Source organism: Sphaeramia orbicularis, chromosome 4 (genome assembly GCF_902148855.1).
Source record: "Sphaeramia orbicularis chromosome 4, fSphaOr1.1, whole genome shotgun sequence".
Lineage (NCBI taxonomy): Eukaryota > Metazoa > Chordata > Actinopteri > Kurtiformes > Apogonidae > Sphaeramia > Sphaeramia orbicularis.
Window position 1 is genome coordinate 9,062,797 of NC_043960.1, and position 20,885 is coordinate 9,083,681.

A 20,885-nucleotide genomic window follows, 5' to 3' on the forward strand; every position below is an offset into this window, starting at 1 on the left:
GCAATTAAAGCACTAAATATGTGTTTCAAAGCGTGTCAAACAAACGGCCCCTGGACCAAACCCGGCCCACCTAAGGGTCAGATCCGGCCCATGGGATGAATTTGCGAAATACAAAAATTACAGTCAAGGGTGTCAAAATCCTTTCATGTCAGGGGCCACATACCCAATTCAATCTCAAATACTATTATAATAACCTGTAAATAATGACAACACCAAATTTTCCTTGTCATTTTAGCGTAAAAAAGTAAAATTACATGAAAACATTTACATTTACAAACTATCCTCTTACAAAAAATGTAAATAACCTGAACAAATAGGAACAGCCTGCAATGTACTAAGAGAATTAAATGCCATTTTTTGCATTATTATGTGTGTTACTAAATGTTTTGTGTGTTTGCTAAGCCACTGGGATCTGTAAATTGTAATGTACACATGTACATGTTAAGCTGTGACATACTGTTGTTAAAAGTACTGTTATTTTTCTTAAGAAATGTCAGGTTGTTCACGTTATTCACATTTTTTAAAAGAATACTTTGTAGATGGAAATATTTTTATTATGTAATTTAACTTTTTGCACTCTAATACATCTATAAAAGTTTGGAGGTGACATGAATAATAGGTTTTTCTGTTATTATTTTACTTTAGATCAGGGGTGTCGAACTCATTTCTTCTGGGGATTGCATTCAGCCCAATTGGAAGTAATAGCATCATAACCTAAATAAATAATAATAATAAATTAATAATGACAACTTTTTCTCTTAGTTTTAGTGCAATAAAAAACATTAAATTACTTATTATATTATTAAATGATTTGGTAAGAAGCACAATATTGTTAATAATTTGGAGTTTGGAACTAAAACAAGAACAGTATCTCATTCAGTTTCTCATTTGCCCAGGTCATTGTTCTTCTTGGTAGTTCTTCAAGGTTCAACTGGACTAGTTTTACTTTAAAAGAGCAAAACTAGTCCAGTTTGAACCTTGAAAAATGGAGTTGTCACCATTTATAGGTTATTAAGCTATTATTTTATTTTAGATCATATTGGTCTGTAGGTGGAACCTGAACTAAAATGAGTTTGTCATCTTGATTGTTAATATCTTCAGTGTAATTTTTGCACTTCAGAAATTCATCCTGTGGACCAGATTGGACCTGTTGGTGGGCTAGTCTTGGGCCCCAAGCCGCATGTTTGAAACCCCTGATTTAGATCACTAGCGGCATTGTACCCGTGGTGCCATTGTACGATAGCGCCCTCCCGTGGTGCAACAGCGGTATCGCACCCGTACGCCCTCCCATGCTGCAACATTGGGACACGCGTCAGACATCGGGACACGGGTCGGACAAACACGCGGCGGACACAGAATGTCCATTATAGTAGGATATTGAGCTGAATGTGGCCCCTGGTCTAAAATCAGTTGGACACCCCTGGTCTAGACATCAAAACCCTTCTATGACTTACTTATTACATAATATGTGATGGCCAGAATACAAAACCTCCTTTCTGAAAAAATAACTTTTTTCAGAAAACAAAAAAAAATTTTAGTTTTATTATAGTATGGTTTTTGTTAAAGATATCCAAGCATATTCTACTGTTCTCAGACTCTCTTTCTATATTATGTGTGAACAATACATACTAGGTATTTACGCCTCCCAAAGTGCAGTCCATTTAATGTGAAAACTCAAAATCTAAAAATTTGCAGATGGGAAGTTTTGTTTTTTGGCCATCGATTCTACTTTCTGCTTCTGTAATTAAAGCACTAAATACTTGTTTCAATTGTGTTTTTATTTCCTTTGCATGATATTTGACTTTCCTCTAGGGCGTCAATGAAGTCAATATAAAAAAAAAAAAGAATTTTCAGTTCAGTTTTGTGCTGAATTTTATGGCAAAACAGAACAAAAATCATCCCAAGGTATTTTACATAATAAGGTCAAGAACTAAGAATGTCATAGAGAAAAACCCGACAAATCTCCCATGAGTAAGCACTTAGCAACAACGTGAAGAAAAAACACTCAAAGTGGGCAGCTGTGAATGTACAACTACAAAATAAACTAAAAAAATTAAAAAAAAACACTACGAAAAACCTTAATATCCCTCTTTTCATGAAGACCGATAAAAGAACCTGAACGCTGCATAAAAATGACTACAGATTGCGCAGCTTGTCAATTCAGATGCATGAAATGTCAAAACATGCCAGTTACATGTGTAGCTGTTTGCGTTTCTGCCCAACAATGACAATAAAAGAGGAAGAAGACATGAAAGAAACAGCTCAGGAAATGATGCCCTTCAGTTATAGACATTCAAGCCACAAGACATTCATGTAAAAAAAATAAAAAATAAAAAAAATGGTCGTGCTTCTAAATTATGCACAATGACAACTAAATATTCCCCTTGGGCATTCTTCCTCCTTATGTTTTCAGGTTTTGTCATACAATTTGTAAAAAAGATGCATACATATTTATAACCACTTTTGTACACATCCCGCCATATGTTTAGCCTGAGGAGGTAGAAATATGAGCCAATGTGGCAGTCGGGATACACTGGTAACTGGAGCAGTGAAAGGGCAGCAGAGAAAAGGCATTTACATGTCAAAAAGTAAATACCAGATTGAATGAAACAGATTGAACAAACTGATCTGAAGTGATGAAAGATATAGTAACTGCAGATATTCCTTTAATGAGTTCTAATTCAACACATGCAACAGTTTCAGTCCAGGTTAAACTGGTTCTATGCAGTATTGATATTCCAAACTCTCACCAACCAATAATAAGTGTCAAACCAGAACACACGTAGGACCACAAAATAGGACCAATGACCCTGTAACTCACTCATCTTCTATTAAAGGATATTTTGCTTTTTTAAACAGAATTATACATTTTAAGACATTTCCCTGTGGTCTACATAAACTGTACAGGGTGGGGAAGCAAAATTTACAATATTTTGAGGCAGGGATTGAAAGACAGTGTATGACCAATCAGTTTATTGAAAGTCATGAGAATTCATTTGCCACAAGAAAATTGACATAACAGAAAATGTTTTTATTCTGTGTCCTCCTTCTTTCTCAATAACTGCCTTCACACGCTTCCTGAAACTTGCGCAAGTGTTCCTCAGATATTCGAGTGACAACTTCTCCCATTCTTCTTTAATAGTATCTTCCAGATTTTCTCGAAATAGTTTTGCTCATAGTCATTCTCTTCTTTCCATTATAAACAGTCTTTATGGACACTCCAACTATTTTTGAAATCTCCTTTGGTGTGACGAGTGCATTCAGCAAATCACACACTCTTTGACGTTTGCTTTCCTGATTACTCATATGGGCAAAAGTTTCTGAAAAGGTATGGATAATAGTGTTAGGTATGATTATGACATCAATATATGTTTGGTTTCAAAACAATTGACGTAGTGCCTGCTGAGAAAAAACAACTAAATGTTCAGTGTAAATTTTGCTTCCCCACCCTGTAAATGCTCTGCTTGGGTCTGAATTCTTCATTAATTCAACTCCACAGGTCCATCTTCAATGCTATTTCTGACTAACGACACCAGAAAGGTTGTTTTGAGCGCTGGCCCTTTAAATGCAAATGAGCCACTTGATGCCCCGCCCCCTCCAGGTTGTTGACCGTGCCTTCTGTCCCGTTCAACCACTTGTGTTCGTTAATACAACCAACAACTGAACATTTTAGGTAATCGGCTCGAAGTTTGGACATATTTTCAGTTTTTACTACAACCGCTGCTGCTGATAAACAATTATTTCGTACTCGGAGAAATGTTTGTCGGAAGCCTTGACCTTATATGTGCAAATGTCGTGACATAACTAGTTATAAAACTTAACAAATTAAGCAGGAATTGAAACCACTTGATTTTCGCATCTTTGGTCGAACTTCAGTGCTCTTTATTCTAAACACTCTAATGATAACACTGGGGAACACAATTTTTGTTGAGTTAGGTCTGACAGCTGTCTTTAACTAATTTTTGGGTGCGGAATCCAAAACTGATCTCAGTTTTTCTCTATCATGTCAAGTTTTTGAACTATAGGATCCCCATTTTCTTTAAAAATATGAAAAATATTGTACTTAACAGATATGTGCTTGTTTTATAAAAATTTCCTGAAGCTTTTTTCGATAGGCCCAAAACACGTGCCAAATCATTCAACTCGTGCTGATCAAATCCCCTACGAACTGAATCCTCGTCAGTTTCAAAATCTGCATCATTGCTGTCACTGCGTTCTTCAACATCACTCAGATCTTCTAGTTGTTCGAAAACTGGCACTGGAATTTCAGCTGAATGAGGCATTGGTCTTATAGCTGACGGTAGATTAGGATATTCTATTTTACTTCTATTTTTCTTGTTAAATCCTGATGTTTTCACTAAACAAGAATAACAGTCTGTGCAATGATCTTTTTGCTCTCGCCAAACCATGGGGATACCAAATGCCAACTTTTCACGTGTTCCTTTGGTCCATGTCCGTAAACTGTTGACACACTGCTTGCACACTTTGTGAGGGGCCCATGGCTTGTCTTGATCACTGAGTTTTACTTTAAAATATGCAAAATATGCTTGTTTGACAAAGGCACTGATGTTTGCCCTCTGACTTGGAATGGTGAAACTACCACAAATAAAGCAAAAGGAGTCAGGGTTGTTTAGGCATTTACGACGAGAAGTAGCAGGAGCAGACATGATCTGGAACAAAGGAAATATATACCTATGCAAATAAAACACTAAGATGGAATAGTTACAAGCTTTGAAAACTAAAAAAAACAGCATAAAACAAAATAGAACTTACAATGGTATGCCCATGGTTACAAGGTTAAGAGAAAAGCCAAAACAAATCTTCTTAATTCCTACTATGCTAGCTTTCTGTTTGCAGATATTGATAGTACTGACCTATTGGGAGCTGCACACACCTCTCACCACACTGTCTCAATTGTGACTGCACAAACAAAGTTGCCACGTAGCTGTAGATGAGTCCAATCGTAATCAGCTGGCGAGTCTTACTACACCTTATCAGTGGAATTTTGCTTATCTGGAGGGTAAGAAAAAACTTGACGTGCTAGAAAAAAATTGACTGCAATTTTGGAATCAGCATGCCAATTTTAGATTTAATCAGCATAAAAACCTAACGCAACAGAAAATTTTTTTCAAATTGTTCCCCAGTGTAATTTGTGGTCATATTTGAACATTTTACAGTACAAATACAATATGTAGCTCCTTTAGGAAAGACATATGAAGCACATGTCTGTGAAAACCTCACAAGTCTGAGTATAATCAGTTTTCGTACATTTTTACTCTAAGTCACCAAAACCCTGAGTGGGCTTTATCACCTTCAGGGCTTTGAAATCCATCGGAAACACACAGGTGTGACTTAAGATTTGATCCAAAAAGTTACTTCAGTCATCGTTTTTTTTTTTTAGCATCTGAACTGACAACAACCTACACGAAACATCAACCTGTTGTTACCATTGAGGAAATATTCCTGCAAACCTGGTACCATAGTGATTAACCCTTTCATGCATGAATTATTAGAACCTTAATCAAGATTTTTTTCTTGAGTGATTTTACTCCTCTATAGGCATTAAAAAAACAAAAAAAAAACAAAAAAAACCCCAAAACAAAACAAAAAACAATGCAAATAAATTTTTTATGAAGCTAGTTTTCATGGAGTTGAAAAAAAATGTCCACTAAGCCAGACACCATGTGTTTAATTTTTGAGGAGGCAAAGAAACATGCATTTACAGATATACTGTGTGAAAACTATGAAATAAAAACATTTTAATGCTGCTAACTTGATGTTTTGTTACATTTTAACATACTCTAATACTAGGCATTACTCATTTCATGGAGATAATGGGCAAAAAAAAAACAAAAAACAAAAAACAAAAAAAACAACTTTTGTTGTTAATTACAGTCTAATAACAATAACAAGGAATTATAGTAGGTAATCATCATTCATTTCTCAGACAGGGGTAGTTGTTTGTTTACTTGCTTTACTAGTTTGTCTGATAAATGAATTATCTACAATAATTATATGTGGAAGACAATATGAACCTTTAGCAGACATTTTTAATGCTACTAATCTGAAGTTTTCTTACATTTTAACACTCTAATACCAGTCATTACTCACTTCATGGAGATAATATGCAAAAAAACCACAACTTTTTACAACAACTGTTAATTACAGACTAATAACAATAACAAGCGCTTAATTTACACTTAAACATGTTACTCTAGATCAGGGGTGTCAAACTCATTTTAGTTCAGGGGCCACATTCAGCCTAATATGATCTAAAGTGGGCCACACCAGTAAAATAATACAAATAATAGGATAAGAACTTACAAATAATGTCAACTCCAAAGTTTTCTGTATGTTTTTGAGTGAAAAAAGTAAAATTCTGTCATGAAAATGTTTACGTCTACGAACTGTACTTGAAAATAACACGAACAAATATGAACCTGAAAATTCTTATGAAAAATAAGTGCAATGTTAACAATATTATGCCTTAATTTATCGTTTATACATGTGCATTACACCTTACAGATCACAGTGGATCTACAAATACACAAAACATTTAAAAACAGGCAGAATATTGTTAAAATTCCACATTTCAGACATTTTTGTAAAAGGCCAGTCTGTAAATATAACCATTTTTGTGTAATTTTCCTTTTTTTTTTTTTTTTTTTTTTTTTTACACTAAAACAAAGAGGAATATTTGCCATTTTCATTATTTATAGGTTATTATGATGGTATTTTACTGGTCTGATCCACTTTAGATTGAATTGACCTAAAATGGTTTCAACACCATTGATTGTTAATACTGTCAGTGTATTTTTTGCAGTTTACAAATTCATCCCACGGGCCGGATTGGACCGTTTGGCGGGCCGGTTTTGGCCCCCGGGCCACATGTTTGACACCTGTGCTCTAGATCATGTTTATCGAGAAAAGTAAAGTTACAGTAATGTTATCAATTGCACTGTATGGGATGATGCATAAGTGTCCACTGTGTTGGCTGATATGAAACTAAAACAACAAAATCCATGAATATACAAGAGAACAGCTGGAGAAGAACTGTCCACTGGAGTGACCAGTACGCATGAAAGGGTTAAAATGATGGAACAACTGCAGATATTTGGGATGATGAAACATAGAACCTCCAGAGACAATGACAGAATGTTCCTCCTGTCAAAGATCTACAATCCAAACCCAGAAAATATACAATATGTGATCCCTTGGTATCATGAGTAAATCATATTAACATGAAAAAAACAAAAAAAAAAACAAAAAAACTTTGTTATGTGCTCTAAGTAAATGTTGAATAACCCAAAAATAAGGCCAAGTCATTCATAAAAGTAAAACATGTGTCATGAAGTCTCTTAAAACCCTTCACTAGAACCAAAGTCTGCTGAATTTTCTCCTTCTCCTGAGATTTTTACAAGATTTGAGGCACTCTGATAGAAAACTAACAAAGTGAAGGAGAGACTGAAGAGTGGCCGAGGAGAGAGGAAAGGGGAGGAGGGTGAAGTGAAGGAGAGAGGATCGAAGGGAGGGATTAAAGAAAATGACGAGATGGAGACTTCAAAGTGGTTTCAGACGTGGACGGTGCCAAAGGCAGCAGAGTTTATCCCTCTTCTCCCCCAAAACCGAAGCCAGAGTTCCAGACAGGAGATTTGGTAACAGCAGTTTGTTACTACGCCTTGGATGTGCTCGCAGCCATGAGATCTATCAACTTAGAACTTCATCTTTTAGCGGCTGTAAACATGACGTGACTAAATTCGGAAAATATTTCACTGCAGACTCAAAGGAAATAAAATATGTCTGTAACAAACCGACATGTGGATTTATGACAAGACACTAGAGCTGCACGATTCTGGCAAAAATGTGAATCAGGATTTTTTTTTGCTTAGAATTGAGATCATGATCCTCTGGCACGATTTTTTTTCACAAAATGATAATTGCACCGCTGTCAAGGAAAATGGATTCTTTTACGTCTGATTCGTGTCTTTCATATCGCTCCACAAGTAGTCTGGTCAAGTATGGTCCCGGTTGCTAAGCGACATCAGCTGATCTGTGAAAGTTTGCAGCATAAATGAAGTACCCAGCTGGCACAATGGGATTTTCTTTTTTTTTTTTTTTTTTTGAGAGAGCGAGACTTTTGATTCTTGGTTAAAGGCCGAGTTATCCTCACCAGCAAAGAAAAGAAAAGAAAAGACACTTGGATCTGGTCGACAGAAAAGAAGACCGACATGAGATTAACACTACCGAATGCGAACTTTTATCGGGCACAAGTTCAGATGGGTGACTCTGGCCACTACCACTGGGGTTTTCATCCATTTCACTCTCTTTACCGCAGTCGTTCCTCTGCTGTAATTCACTCTTTTCTCACTCAACGGCTCATGTGTTGTAAAGACACTTTACCATTAGCTGAGGGAGGAGGCGGCGGTGGTTCTGCATTTGTGGGCGTTTGTTTGTAATGCAGCCCATGAAATAAAACGCTTAAGAATCGTCCGCGTTACACAATACGACTTCAGAAAGAACTTTGGGAAAAATGGCACATTTACATAACCTGTGAGACAAATTTGTAAACCTTTAAGTCAGTGTTTTTCAGCACTGGGGTCAGGACCCCATGTGGAGTCACCTGGAATTCAGACGGGGTCGCCTGAAATTTCTAGTGATTGATAAAAAAACAATAAAAACAAAAAAACCCAAAACCTACTATTAAAAAATATATGGTGAGTTGAGTGAGACAATCCCAATCCATAAAAGACATGACAAACTGAAGCTGAAACTGCAGCACTGTGGTTCTGTTTATCTTTCAAATGTTCACTGTGGTCGGTTTCAGATGCTGCAGCTCTTTCATAATTCATAGTTTGAGTTCTTGTTTGTTCAGTATTAATTGTCAGCCTTGTAAATCCAAGCTGGACTGACTGTACATATCCTGACCAAGGAAAATCAAATTCTCACTTTGTGCAGTAATCTACACCTGGTTTTTCTGCCTCCGTCCATAATAATATACATTATATAGACTAAATGTCGTCTAAAATTAATGTTTGTTTGCAACATAGTATAGCAAACTATTACATGATCATAAACAAATTAACTTTAGCAAAAAAAATGTCTCCGTTTTGAATGTCTGGGGTTGCCAGAAATTTGCGATGTTAAAATGGGGTCACGAACCAAAAAAGGTTGGAAACCACTGCTTTAAGTGTAAAAACTGTGTTGTTTGTCTAAGCAATGTGATCTTTGTAATCCCTTGACCTCATGACCTGTTTGTTTTGTTTTTTGTTTTTTGAATCTGTAAAAAAACAAACAAAAAAAAACTTTCATAAATAGTAAAAAAAAAAAAACAACCCTAAAAACTGGAAGATTAAATAAAAATAGAAAATAATGAAAAAAAAAATAAATAAAAAATCGTCCGTTTAGCAATGAAATCGCGCATGTGTGAATTGAGATCGCGACCTTTTAACAATTAATCGTGCAGTCCTACTCTACAGAGAAACTACAATAAAACATCAGCTCAAACCCACGGCGTTGAACAATCCTCCCATATTCATCCCTCAACCCTTTCAACACCGTCATCCTCCGCTGCGTGTAGCCTGAGTCTTTCATCGGGTTCGTGGAATCGGTCGGAGGGCACCTTCAGCCGCCGAGACAAGCAGCAACTTTCAAGTTTCAACTTAGTGATGAATTTGTTTTACTCCCTGACGGACTCACACCCCCTCTTTCCATTATTTCCAGCTCATCTTCTTCTCCGTCCCTGTCCTTTTGCCCTCTCGCGTTTCGCTCTTATTTCTCCTCTTTCATCATTTTTGCATCTACATCTCTCCACTTGTCCTCTGTTTTCATTTTTTTCCCCTTTTCATCATAAATTACAAAACATGTTATGCTCTTTCGTATCCATTTATCTCCAATGCCCTTGCGAATCATGTTATGCTCTTTTTAATTATTTTACAACATAAAAAAAGACCATTCCTGATTTTATTTTGCAATTTTCCGAATTCTGTGCCGCAGTACAGTGTAAGTATTACTGAATTCACAAACTCCACAAGTAATTAAAACTGTTTTTTATTTATTTTTTTACTTAATCTTGCCTTTGTATTTTCCTCTGGCTGTACTTCCTGTTTCTTTATCCTGTCATAACAGCTGTTCTCAAAGTAACACGCCGCTGACAAGCCCTCTCTCGTCTTTGTTTCACTTTAGCCCACTCTCCGCCTTTCATATTCATCCCCGTTCTCTCTGTCATCTTCACTTATGCAACAAGTGATGGAGGCACTCATTGCCAGGAAGAGAGTGTTGTCATATGTAGTCGTTCGAGTCCACGTGGGTGAAACTGTCCATCCACAGGCATCGAGTGTCAGACTTACAAGTTCTACAAGCGCTTACAGTGAACATGAGCAACTCCCCCAGAGCTGGAAACAAGAAAAAACAAGGCTCTGGGATGTGATATAATGAAAAGAACAAGCCAGTAGCTGTAACACTGCCAAAAAAAAAAAAAAAAACCCTGAGAGCTCATTGTGGATTTGAGACTCTGCTGGAGCCTTCAAAGGGAAAAAGGCAGATCCCTAACCCTAACTGCGCTGTAATCCCCAACAGCATGGCTCAAATCTGTCTTGAGATTTATAATCTATGATTATAATAAAAGATCCACATTATAGAGAGAAAATGAATTTGTTCTAGTGCAGCATGTGAACTATGGTCACTGCAGCAGTAGTTTTAAGTGTGCTGCTGGAGAAAGGTCTATCTGAGCCCAGTAAAATGACTGGTATATTTTATTTATTAGTTACAGTGGTGTGCAAAAATATTAGAACACTTGTCAGATCTTAAGAAAGTGGTGGTTTATTTTTTTTCTCCAGAGCCTGACTTTTGTTGTGCTGTGTTGATATTAAAAATGAAGCATAATGTGCCAATCGGGGAATTCCAAACTTGTACTATGATAAAGCTTCGACATTAAATATCTGAAAATTAAATAAATATACAGTGGTGTGCAAAAATATTAGAACACTTGTCAAATCTTAAGAAACTGGTGGTTTATTTTTTTCCCAGAGCCTGAATTTCACTTTTTTGCCATTGCAAAAGGTAAAGGCAAAGGTTATTTATTAGTTACAGTGGTGTGCAAAAATATTAGAACACTTGTCAGATCTTAAGAAATTGGTGGTTTATTTTTTTTCCCAGAAGCTGACTTTTGTTGTGCTGTGTTGATATTAAAAATAAAGCATAATGTGCCAATCAGGGAATTTCAAACTTGTACTATGATAAAGCTTCGAAATAAAAATATCTGAAAATTAAATAAGTAAACAGTGGTGTGCAAAAATATTAGAACACTTGTCAAATCTTAAGAAATAGGTGGTTTATTTTTTTTTCCCAGAACCTGACTTTTGTTGTGCTGTGTTGATATTAAAAATGAAGCATAATGTGCCAATCGGGGAATTCCAAACTTGTACTATGATAAAGCTTCGACATTAAATATCTGAAAATTAAATAAATATACAGTGGTGTGCAAAAATATTAGAACACTTGTCAAATCTTTAGAAATGGTGGTTTATTTTTTTCCCAGAGCCTGAATTTCACTTTTTTGCCATTGCAAAAGGTAAAGGCAAAGGTTATTTATTAGTTACAGTGGTGTGCAAAAATATTAGAACACTTGTCAAATCTTAAGAAACTGGTGGTTTATTTTTTTCCCAGAGCCTGAATTTCACTTTTTTTGCCATTGCAGAAGGTAAAGGCAAAGGTACTGAGAATATTTCACCTACAAATTTATCCATCCAGTCCTTTTTTTTTTTACATTTTACTCTAATATTTCGTGTGGCCCCCCCTTGGCAACAATCGAAGGAAACTCTAAGGAAACTCTTTGGAATGAGCCTCTGAGAGCGTGGAATGACACTGGGGTTGAAACTCTCAGAAAATACATCACACAATGCCAGAAAGATGCGCTGCTGTGACTGTTGCCAAGGGGGGGCCACACTAAATATTAGAGTAAAAGAAAAAAAAAAAAAGAAAAAAGACTGGACTGATAAATTTGTAGGTGAAATATTCTCAGTCCCTTTGCCTTTACCTTTTGCAATGGCAAAAAAGTGAAATTCAGGCTCTGGGAACAAATAAACCACCAGTTTCTTGAGATTTGACAAGTGTTCTAATATTTTTGCACAAAACTGTATATTTATTTAATTTTCAGATATTTTTATTTCAAAGCTTTATCATAGTACAGGTTTGAAATCCCCCAATTGGCACATTATGCTTCATTTTTAATATCAACACAGCACAATAAATGCACATTCAGAAATAAACAGCATAGATAGAGTCAGAAAAGAGAAAGGTAAGAAGAAAAAAAAACAAGGAAGGCCATAGGAGAGGAGCTGGCGCTGTACCTTCTGCATATTTCTGAAGTTATATTTGTCTTAAAGGTTTGGACATGTGCAGAAGAGGGATATTGAATATACTGGCAGAAGGACAATGAAGATGGAACTACCACTGAAGAGGCAACCCCTACCAGGAACTTTATTTCACAAAAGTTTTTTCTTTTTTTTTTTTTACCCGGGTAAGGGTTTATGTCCTTTCTGTACCTACCTGGCCCACTTTCATAGACTTACTCAGAAATAGTTGAGTTTTTGATTCCAAGAAGGATCCGTCTTATGATCTCATGCCATATATCGATCTTCTCCAACTAACTAAACCTCCAGCTGCTGCCACAGGAGGAGCTGAACTCACCCCCATCTGCGATCACCTTTTTGAATTGTTGACTTTCTTTTTATATACAGGGTGGAGAAGCAAAATTTACAATATTTTGAGGCAGGGATTGAAAGACAGTGTATGACCAATTATTTTATTGAAAGTCATGAGAATTTATTTGCCACAAGAAAATGTACATAATAGAAAATGTTTTTATTCTATGTGTCCTCCTTCTTTCTCAATAACTGCCTTCACACGCTTCCTGAAACTTGCGCAAGTGTTCCTCAAATATTCGGGTGACAACTTCTCCCATTCTTCTTTAATAGTATCTTCCAGACTTTCTCGTAATAGTTTTGCTCATAGTCATTCTCTTCTTTCCATTATAAACAGTCTTTATGGACACTCCAACTATTTTTGAAATCTCCTTTGGTGTGACGAGTGCATTCAGCAAATCACACACTCTTTGACGTTTGCTTTCCTGATTACTCATATGGGCAAAAGTTTCTGAAAAGGTATGGATAATAGTGTTAGGTATGATTATGACATCAATATATGTTTGGTTTCAAAACAACTGACGTAGTGCCTGCTGAGAAAAAACAACTAAATGTTCATTGTAAATTTTGCTTCCCCACCCTGTAAATCCTTTTGTTGTTTGGTTTTAATGTTATATTTGAAATAAACAACAAACAAACAAACAAACAAACAAACAAACCTTGCACCAGCAATATTTCCTAAAAAAATCACATCAAAGCTCTTATGTAATTTTACCAACTTAAATGTCATTCATGCGTATAATACTGAAATAGTGCCTTCAAAGGTGTGATATTTTAGTTTTTTAAATGGAATTATACATTTTAAAACATTTCCCTGTGGTCTACATAAACTGTAAATGCTCTGCTTGGGTCTGAATTCTTCATTAATTCAACTCCACAGGTCCATCTTCAACCTGATTTCTGAGTAATGACACCAGAAAGGTCATTTTGAGTGCTGGCCCTTTAAATGCAAATGAGCCACTTCACGCCCCACCCCCTCCAGGTTGTTGACCGTGCTTTCTGTTCCATTCAGCCACTTGTGTTCGTTAATACAACCAACAACTGAACATTTTAGGTAATCGGCTCAAAGTTTGGACATATTTTTAGGGGCCGTTTACAAGGCGTAGGATTCAGTCGACTCCGGGAAGATTTCATCGCGGATTAGCCTTCTGTTAACATGGAAACGGTGCCTAGAGTGCCTGAATCTGGAAACTTTTGATACCAGGGTCCAGGGTGGAACGTTATCGATACGCTCCGCATTTCAGCTCCGTGTTAACGCAAATCGGAGCGTTCCGGGGTAAAATATGACGTCACCGCATGCGCGCGCAGCCAAGAACCGCCAGTTAACCCACTCCAGGCCAGTTGGTGGCGGTAATGCGCCTCCAAGCTGGTTTGCCAGCCTCTGACACAATACAGCTGCAGAAAAAGAAGGAACAACCACAACAACAATGGCCGGTTTCAGAACAACATATGTGCTGCTAACTGTGCTCAGCTCGTCTGTCCAGACAAAGAAGTCCTGCGTCTTTGTACGACCACTCGCCATTGTTGTTTGTAAATAGTGTTGTCCGCCTCGTCTTCTTCTTCTCCTCATTTAAAGGCTGTCTAAACCGGAAATCGTTTGTGCGCAGGCGCGTGTTTTACCGCCACTGTTTCACTACAGCTCTACATCGCCAGCTACTGGTCTGGCATGGCCACTACAGCGTATTCAGCCGTTCTCGCGGACTCATGTTAACGCAGATCGTTATCATAGCGGCTTCGTCTTAACGCGGAATGATTTTATAACGCAAAGGAGAAATCTTTGCGGAGTGTTGCCGTGTAAACGTACCCTCAGTTTTTACTACAACCACTGCTGCTGACCAGGGTTATAATAGTTTTAGATTTTTCATTCTAATTTAGTTTTATTTAGTTTTTCCTTTTTTTCTCTCATTCAGTTAGTTTTAATTCATTTTTTGAGCAGGTTTGCTAGTTTTTATTCGTTTTTTTTTCTAAATACTTCGTTTTAGTATTTAATTTTAGTTTTGTCGTATCTTCAATCTCCTTCGCTGTCATATTCAAATAAATCCCAGACAGGACTCTGCTGTTTTCTCCCAACTTTAGTCTCCATGTTTCCAGGTAGAGTGGGGACCAGAAAACAACTCTAAACAACAAGTGACGAGAAGTGACGGATTGTGAAGTGTCGTATGGTGCCGCCAGCTAAAATTGCTAGAGCGAAATAAATTGATTTCATATCAATCCGACATTGACAAAGACGAAAACAAAGGGAATCTCAGCCATAATTTTTATACGTTTTAGTTAGTTTTGTAAGCAAACAATACAGTTTCAGTTATCGTTTTTTCTTTTAATTATAGTTTTTATTTATTTCAGTTAACGAAAATGTTTTTCAATTCTAGTTTTTGTCATTTTGCTAGTTTTCATTAATGATAATAACCTTGCTGCTGAAAAACAATTATGTCGTACTCGGAGAAATGTTTGTCTGAAGTCTTGACCTTATATGTGCACATGTTGTAATGTAAGTAGTTATAAAACATAACAAATTAAGCAGGAATTAAAACAGGTTGTAGAAATCCAGCCGATTTTTGCCGGAATGAATAAGATAACTTTGCAGCACCTGGAGGGTTCAGATTCAAACTTTATGACTTTATTCTCGTAGTGACAAGTGTTTTTATTTTCTTATGTGGCCCTAATACGCCATTGTATAAATAAATAAATAAATAAATAAATGAATAATAAATAAATAAATAAATGTATTAATTGAATGTATGATGTCAAAACAGCATGGGTAAAATTAAGTACAAAAAACTGACGAGGTAAATAAAACAAACACTTAAACATACGATAATTACAACAAACCTGCTGATTTCTAGGGAAAATTGTCACAATATTATGAAACTGTTATTTGGACAGTAATCAGAAACTGATCATCACTCACTCATCATGTCAACCTGTTGAACACAGACAAGAAAACGTTGACTGAAATCATCAGCCAACTGACTTCCAGTCGACCGCAGCAGCAGGTCAAGCACAGGCACCTACACATCCTTTTTTTTTCTTTTTCTTTTTTTAAACTAAAGCTGTTTAGTTTTGCCTGGTGGATCCTGGCTCGGATATACAAGCCCTTCAGCGGGTTGTGGGGTCTCGGTGAGGAGGTGTCCCAGTGGCGTCCTGCTTAAGGCCCAAACCACAACTTCTTTCAACACAAACAAGGATCAGTTCGACTCTGAAATCCACCTTTGCATTTTGGATTCTTAAGCTGAATTTAGAAACACTACAGGATGCAGGATGAGGACCGGAGTGGAGCCACATCGTCTGTTCATATGTGCAAAAACTTTGGCGTGGACTGAAGGCTGAGGGTTTTCAAGTGCACACACGTTATGATATTCTATTCTATTTTAGTTCTGTTCTTTGTTTTTTTTTCAATTCTCTTTTTATTGGTATTTTCATAGTTCACATATTTACTCACATAGCATTTCACCATTCTCATCCATTCATCTGAAAATTACAATTTCATCTCACATCGATACTTCCGTTACTCCACTAACAATTAGGGGTGTTAGAAAATATTGTTTCTGCAATATATCGTGATATTTCATTTCACAATACTGTATCGATATTAAAAAGTACTGAATCGATATTTTTAGGTATTTATTCAAATACAGATATGATGGAGGTTCATTATTGTTTTTTGTTTTTCTTTGTTGTTTATAATTTATTTATTATTATTTAACACCGTTTTATTAAATAATGGTTATTTGAAGCATCCTAAAAGCACTTTTTACTATCTGAGAGGCAGATGGTAGTTCCTTTGTTTGGACTGCACAAAAATAATGTTATGATGTTAGTTATGAACTAATAGAATACGATCATTTGGACAGGATCTTAAACTGTAATGTCTGTAAAATATAATTTAAGTTTGAACACAGGAGCATTTTGTGATATAGCATTACATCCTGTTGTGATCACATAAAAATGTGTTTAGTATTTGTGCAGATTTCTGGTGTAATTCGATTCTTACAGGAAATAATATATTTTTTTAAAAAGAAACAAACAAAAAATTGCCTTTTTAACAGTATCATGATATATCGTGATGTATTGTATCGTGATCCTAATATTGTGATTTCTATCATATCACCGGATTCTTGCCAACAATACAAATACGGATGATTGGTCCTCTCTCTGCAATATCGAAGATGTAATTTTTACAATACAAAATTAACTAAACTCTCTAGAACAGGAATGCTGGGGTGTACAGTTGTGATATTTAAAAAAAAAAAAAAAAAGAAAAAAAAAAAAAAATAAATACAAAAGGGTTAAAAGGGGAAAAAAATGGGTGAAATAGACATAAACAATGGTCGAACTGGTGTGATATACCTAATCCATCTTTCCCATCTTCTGTTTTTTTTTTAATCTATTATTTTAATTCTATACCTATCTTTGGATGTATTTAGTTGGTTTGTCTGACTTTATACTGTATGATTTTATAGCTAGTTGTGTATGGCTAACCAGTAAGGTTATTATTATTTAGAAGGGGGCAGGAAATATAAGATTTTCTTCATCCTGCTCCTTTTCGAGCATGGGTGTGTACATGTTTGTCTACTTGATGATTATTGAATGTTTACTGATGAAATGCACAACCATGAACGAAATAAATAAATAAATGAAATAATAAAATAATACCTGCTGCATACACAAAGACCTAGGGAACTGTGGTTCATTCACATCATATCACATGGTCTGAATGACAATAAAGCCGAGTCTGAGTCTGAGGAATATTGATAAATGCAAACTATATTAAGTGTTTTATGGAAGTTGCATCAGTGAGTCTACAAAAGTGATGGTGCAGTGTGTAAAATATACCAGAGTTAAAGTTCTGTAGTCATACTTACATGATGCAGAAGAACTCAGATGGTTAACACTTATTTTCCATGAGTTCTCTGTGGGTACGTTATGTAATGTAAAGGATGATTCACTTCCTGGAGCAGTGACCATGTCAGACTGAACTGTCTTTGTAAAAATAAAGTTAAATCCAGTAAAACTACACATGTAACGTCTTCCATATGGACGGTAAAGAGGAAGTGAAAACTCATCCTTTTTGTAGATTTGGTCAAATATAATGTTGACTCAGAACTTATTTCTATATAATAAAATCACAGTCACGGTGACATGAGCTTGATAAGCACGTACATGTTCTGTAACCAGAAACCATGTGACAATTAGAAACGGGTCGAATTTCTGTAAATGGTAGCTTGTGTTTTGTCACAGGATTATTGGAATTTACTCAGTTCCTCATTGGATCAAAGATGACGTATGCGCCGATGGACCTGGGAGATTATTAGATCTATCATTTTTATTTGTTTGTTTGTATTTATTCATCTATTTTCTTACTTGGGATTGATAATATTATTACCATTAGAGCTTATTTTTTAATCCAACATCCAATAAAACAATAAAAAAAAATGTGCTTTAACTGATGGTGAAAATTTATCCATTTATCAGAACCTTACTACGCACACGCCTTTTCGTTTGGTGTGAACACTGAATAAATACTGCTGTAATATTCTTGAAATGCACTTTGCTCTTATGACTTGACAATCTACATGAAGGCAGAGTGCGTAAATGTTTTATAATAAATTTGACACAAAGATTTGCCATTCTTCAATGACAAATCTGGTTATTGACATCACAAATTATAGTTTAACTCTGAAATGAGACAAAAATTGTTATTTATTTACCTGTGCTTATTCTTAATAATCCCTCCAGTTCAATGTGGAAGTTATCAGTATTGTTAATCATACTTTTTTTGAGTAGACAGTCAGCTGAAAGGAATTTTACTTCAACAAAAAGTTAATTTTAGACTTGAAATATGACAAATTTTCATTTTTACTGCAAATGCATGTCAGCATACCACAGTGTTCATTAATAATCAGTATCAGTCCCGTAAAAAACAGCAGTTGATCCTTACTGAATGCTGTAAATGCAGCTTTTATGTATTATACATTTTAAATAAGTATATATTATTTAAATTTATATAAATACTTAGTTTTTCTCTTTATATGTTATGTTTCATAAGGGTATATTTTCTGTTTTCTGCCTTTCCTGCACTTTATTTTTGTATTTGCTGCTGCCAACTGACAAAATTCCCCATGGTGGGATCAATAAAGTATCTTATCTAATCTCGTCTTATCTTATCTTATTTCATCACAGAATTACGCCCTGTTAAAGCTACCATGTCTGAAGTTTTTTAGTATAATTTGACAAAAATGTGGTGGTGTGGTCTGACAGGAAATAAGAATGCTACTCCTTTCCTTGGACTCAGTTTTCAAGATGCACAAAATCAACCTCATTTTGGTTGTTCACAGGTGGTTTTGGTCAGATACAAGGGTTGAATTATAGATTTCTGTTGAGATTCTGTCAAATGCGACTGGACAAAGATGCTCAAAAGCTCTAATCTAATACTGTCCATCTTACCGTGGTCGCTCTCCGTCCCCGATCGTCCCCAGTACCTTCGCCTTCGTTCAGGAGTGTGGGTGTGTCTCTCGATTACAGCAGCAATGAATCTAGTGTTACTGACTAGAAAGAGAAAAAAACAATCAGGCACATCAGACACCATCTTTAACAATCATATTTACACGAATATTTTGTAAAATTAAACATAATTTAACACAGAAAAAGCTGTTACACTTAAAGGATGTAAAACACTATCATCATTTTGTCTTAACCCGAGTCATATACAGCCCTGTATCGTCTCAAGTGGGTTGGACGAGTAAAATAATAACAGTGAAAAAAGTTAAATTACATTATGAAAGTATTTACACCTACACAGTTTCCATAAAAATCTGAATAACATGAACAACCTGAAATGTCTAAGAAAAATAAGAGCATTTTTAACACTATAATTCCTCATTTAGATATTTTATTATTATTCCAATCATTTACACGTGTATATTACAAGTTGCAGATCACAGTAAGTCTACAAACACAAATATTTAGTAAAAGGCAGAATATTGGTAAAATTACACTTATTTCTCTTAAGACACTTCAGAATGTTCATACTTGTTCAGGTTTTCCCATTTTTTGTAAACGGATAGTTTGTAGATGTTAACATTTTCATTTAATTACCCCGCACCCCAAAGAGGAGGCAGGGGGTATTGTTTTTGGTTCGGTTTGTTTGTCTGTTTGTTTCTTTGTTAACACTCTAGCAGCAAAACTACTGGTTGAATTCATACCAAATTTGGTTTATATATTGCCAGTGATACAGAATAGATGTGATAACATTTTGGGAAAAATTAGTCAAAGTTAAAATTTTTCTAAATTAAAAAAAAAAAATCTCCATTTACTTATAATGGATGAAATTTCACATTTCTATAAAAACATAAATTTTGTTTCAATTTACTGGCACATATAAAGAGGCAATTAATATGCTGACATCAGCACATACATAGACATTAGGGCTGCACGATTTTGGCAAAAATGTGAATCACAATTCTTTTGTTTAGAATTGAGATCACGATTCTCTGGCACGATTTTTTTCACAAATTGTTTATTGCACCGCTGTCAAGGAAATGGGTTCTTTTGCGTCTGATTTGCATCTTTCATATCACTCTGCAAGTAGTCCCGTCACTTCTGCAGTGTTTGCTGTGGAACTGATCTGTTGGTGTGGCTGTGTGTAATGGGCCACATGCACGGTTCGGCAGGGGCTGCACACGAATGCGTTTCGGCCGGTTACCCACGCGCGTCAGTTTCCGTCCTACTTATACAATGAGGCTACGGGGCGGTGCGGTCTGTGCCCCCCACAGAAGTCAAAGTGAAACTTTATGTTCATTTCCTTTTTCCCTACCCTCCTGTCCTGACCAGTTATATATTATACTTATGTACAATACACGATGGTGATGATTTTTTTTTCTATGAAATGTTTGGTGCGGTGGCATGGATAAACCTTACCAGAGGAAACGCTGCACTTATGGTCCTGGTTGCTAAGCGACGTCAGCTGATCTGTGAAAGCTTGCAGCGCAAAGAAACTTCCCAGCCGGCACAATGGAATATTTTTAATATGAATTTTTTTTTGGAAAGGGTGGGACTTTTGATTCTTGGTTAAAGGCTGAGTTATCCTCACCAAAAAAGAAAAGAAAAGGAGAAGAAGAACAGCAGCAGCGCACAAGTCAGATAAGTGAAAATGAAAACACACTTGGATCTGGTCACATGAGATTA

General features: G+C 35.9%; 1 protein-coding gene and 1 long non-coding RNA gene across 2 annotated transcripts in view; one reads left to right on the forward strand and one right to left on the reverse strand.

Moving 5' to 3' along the window:
• Positions 1–20,885, reverse strand: part of cachd1 (cache domain containing 1) — a 198,844-nt gene that overhangs the window by 1,680 nt on the left and 176,279 nt on the right. Inside the window, exon 26 of the mRNA XM_030133018.1 lies at positions 19,146–19,247. Coding sequence (XP_029988878.1) covers positions 19,146–19,247 — 102 coding nt within the window. The remainder of the gene's footprint in view (positions 1–19,145; positions 19,248–20,885) is intronic.
• Positions 39–19,784, forward strand: LOC115418516 (uncharacterized). The gene is made up of 3 exons (XR_003935311.1): positions 39–122; positions 2,512–2,516; positions 19,773–19,784. It is a non-coding gene; the product is annotated as an uncharacterized LOC115418516 (long non-coding RNA).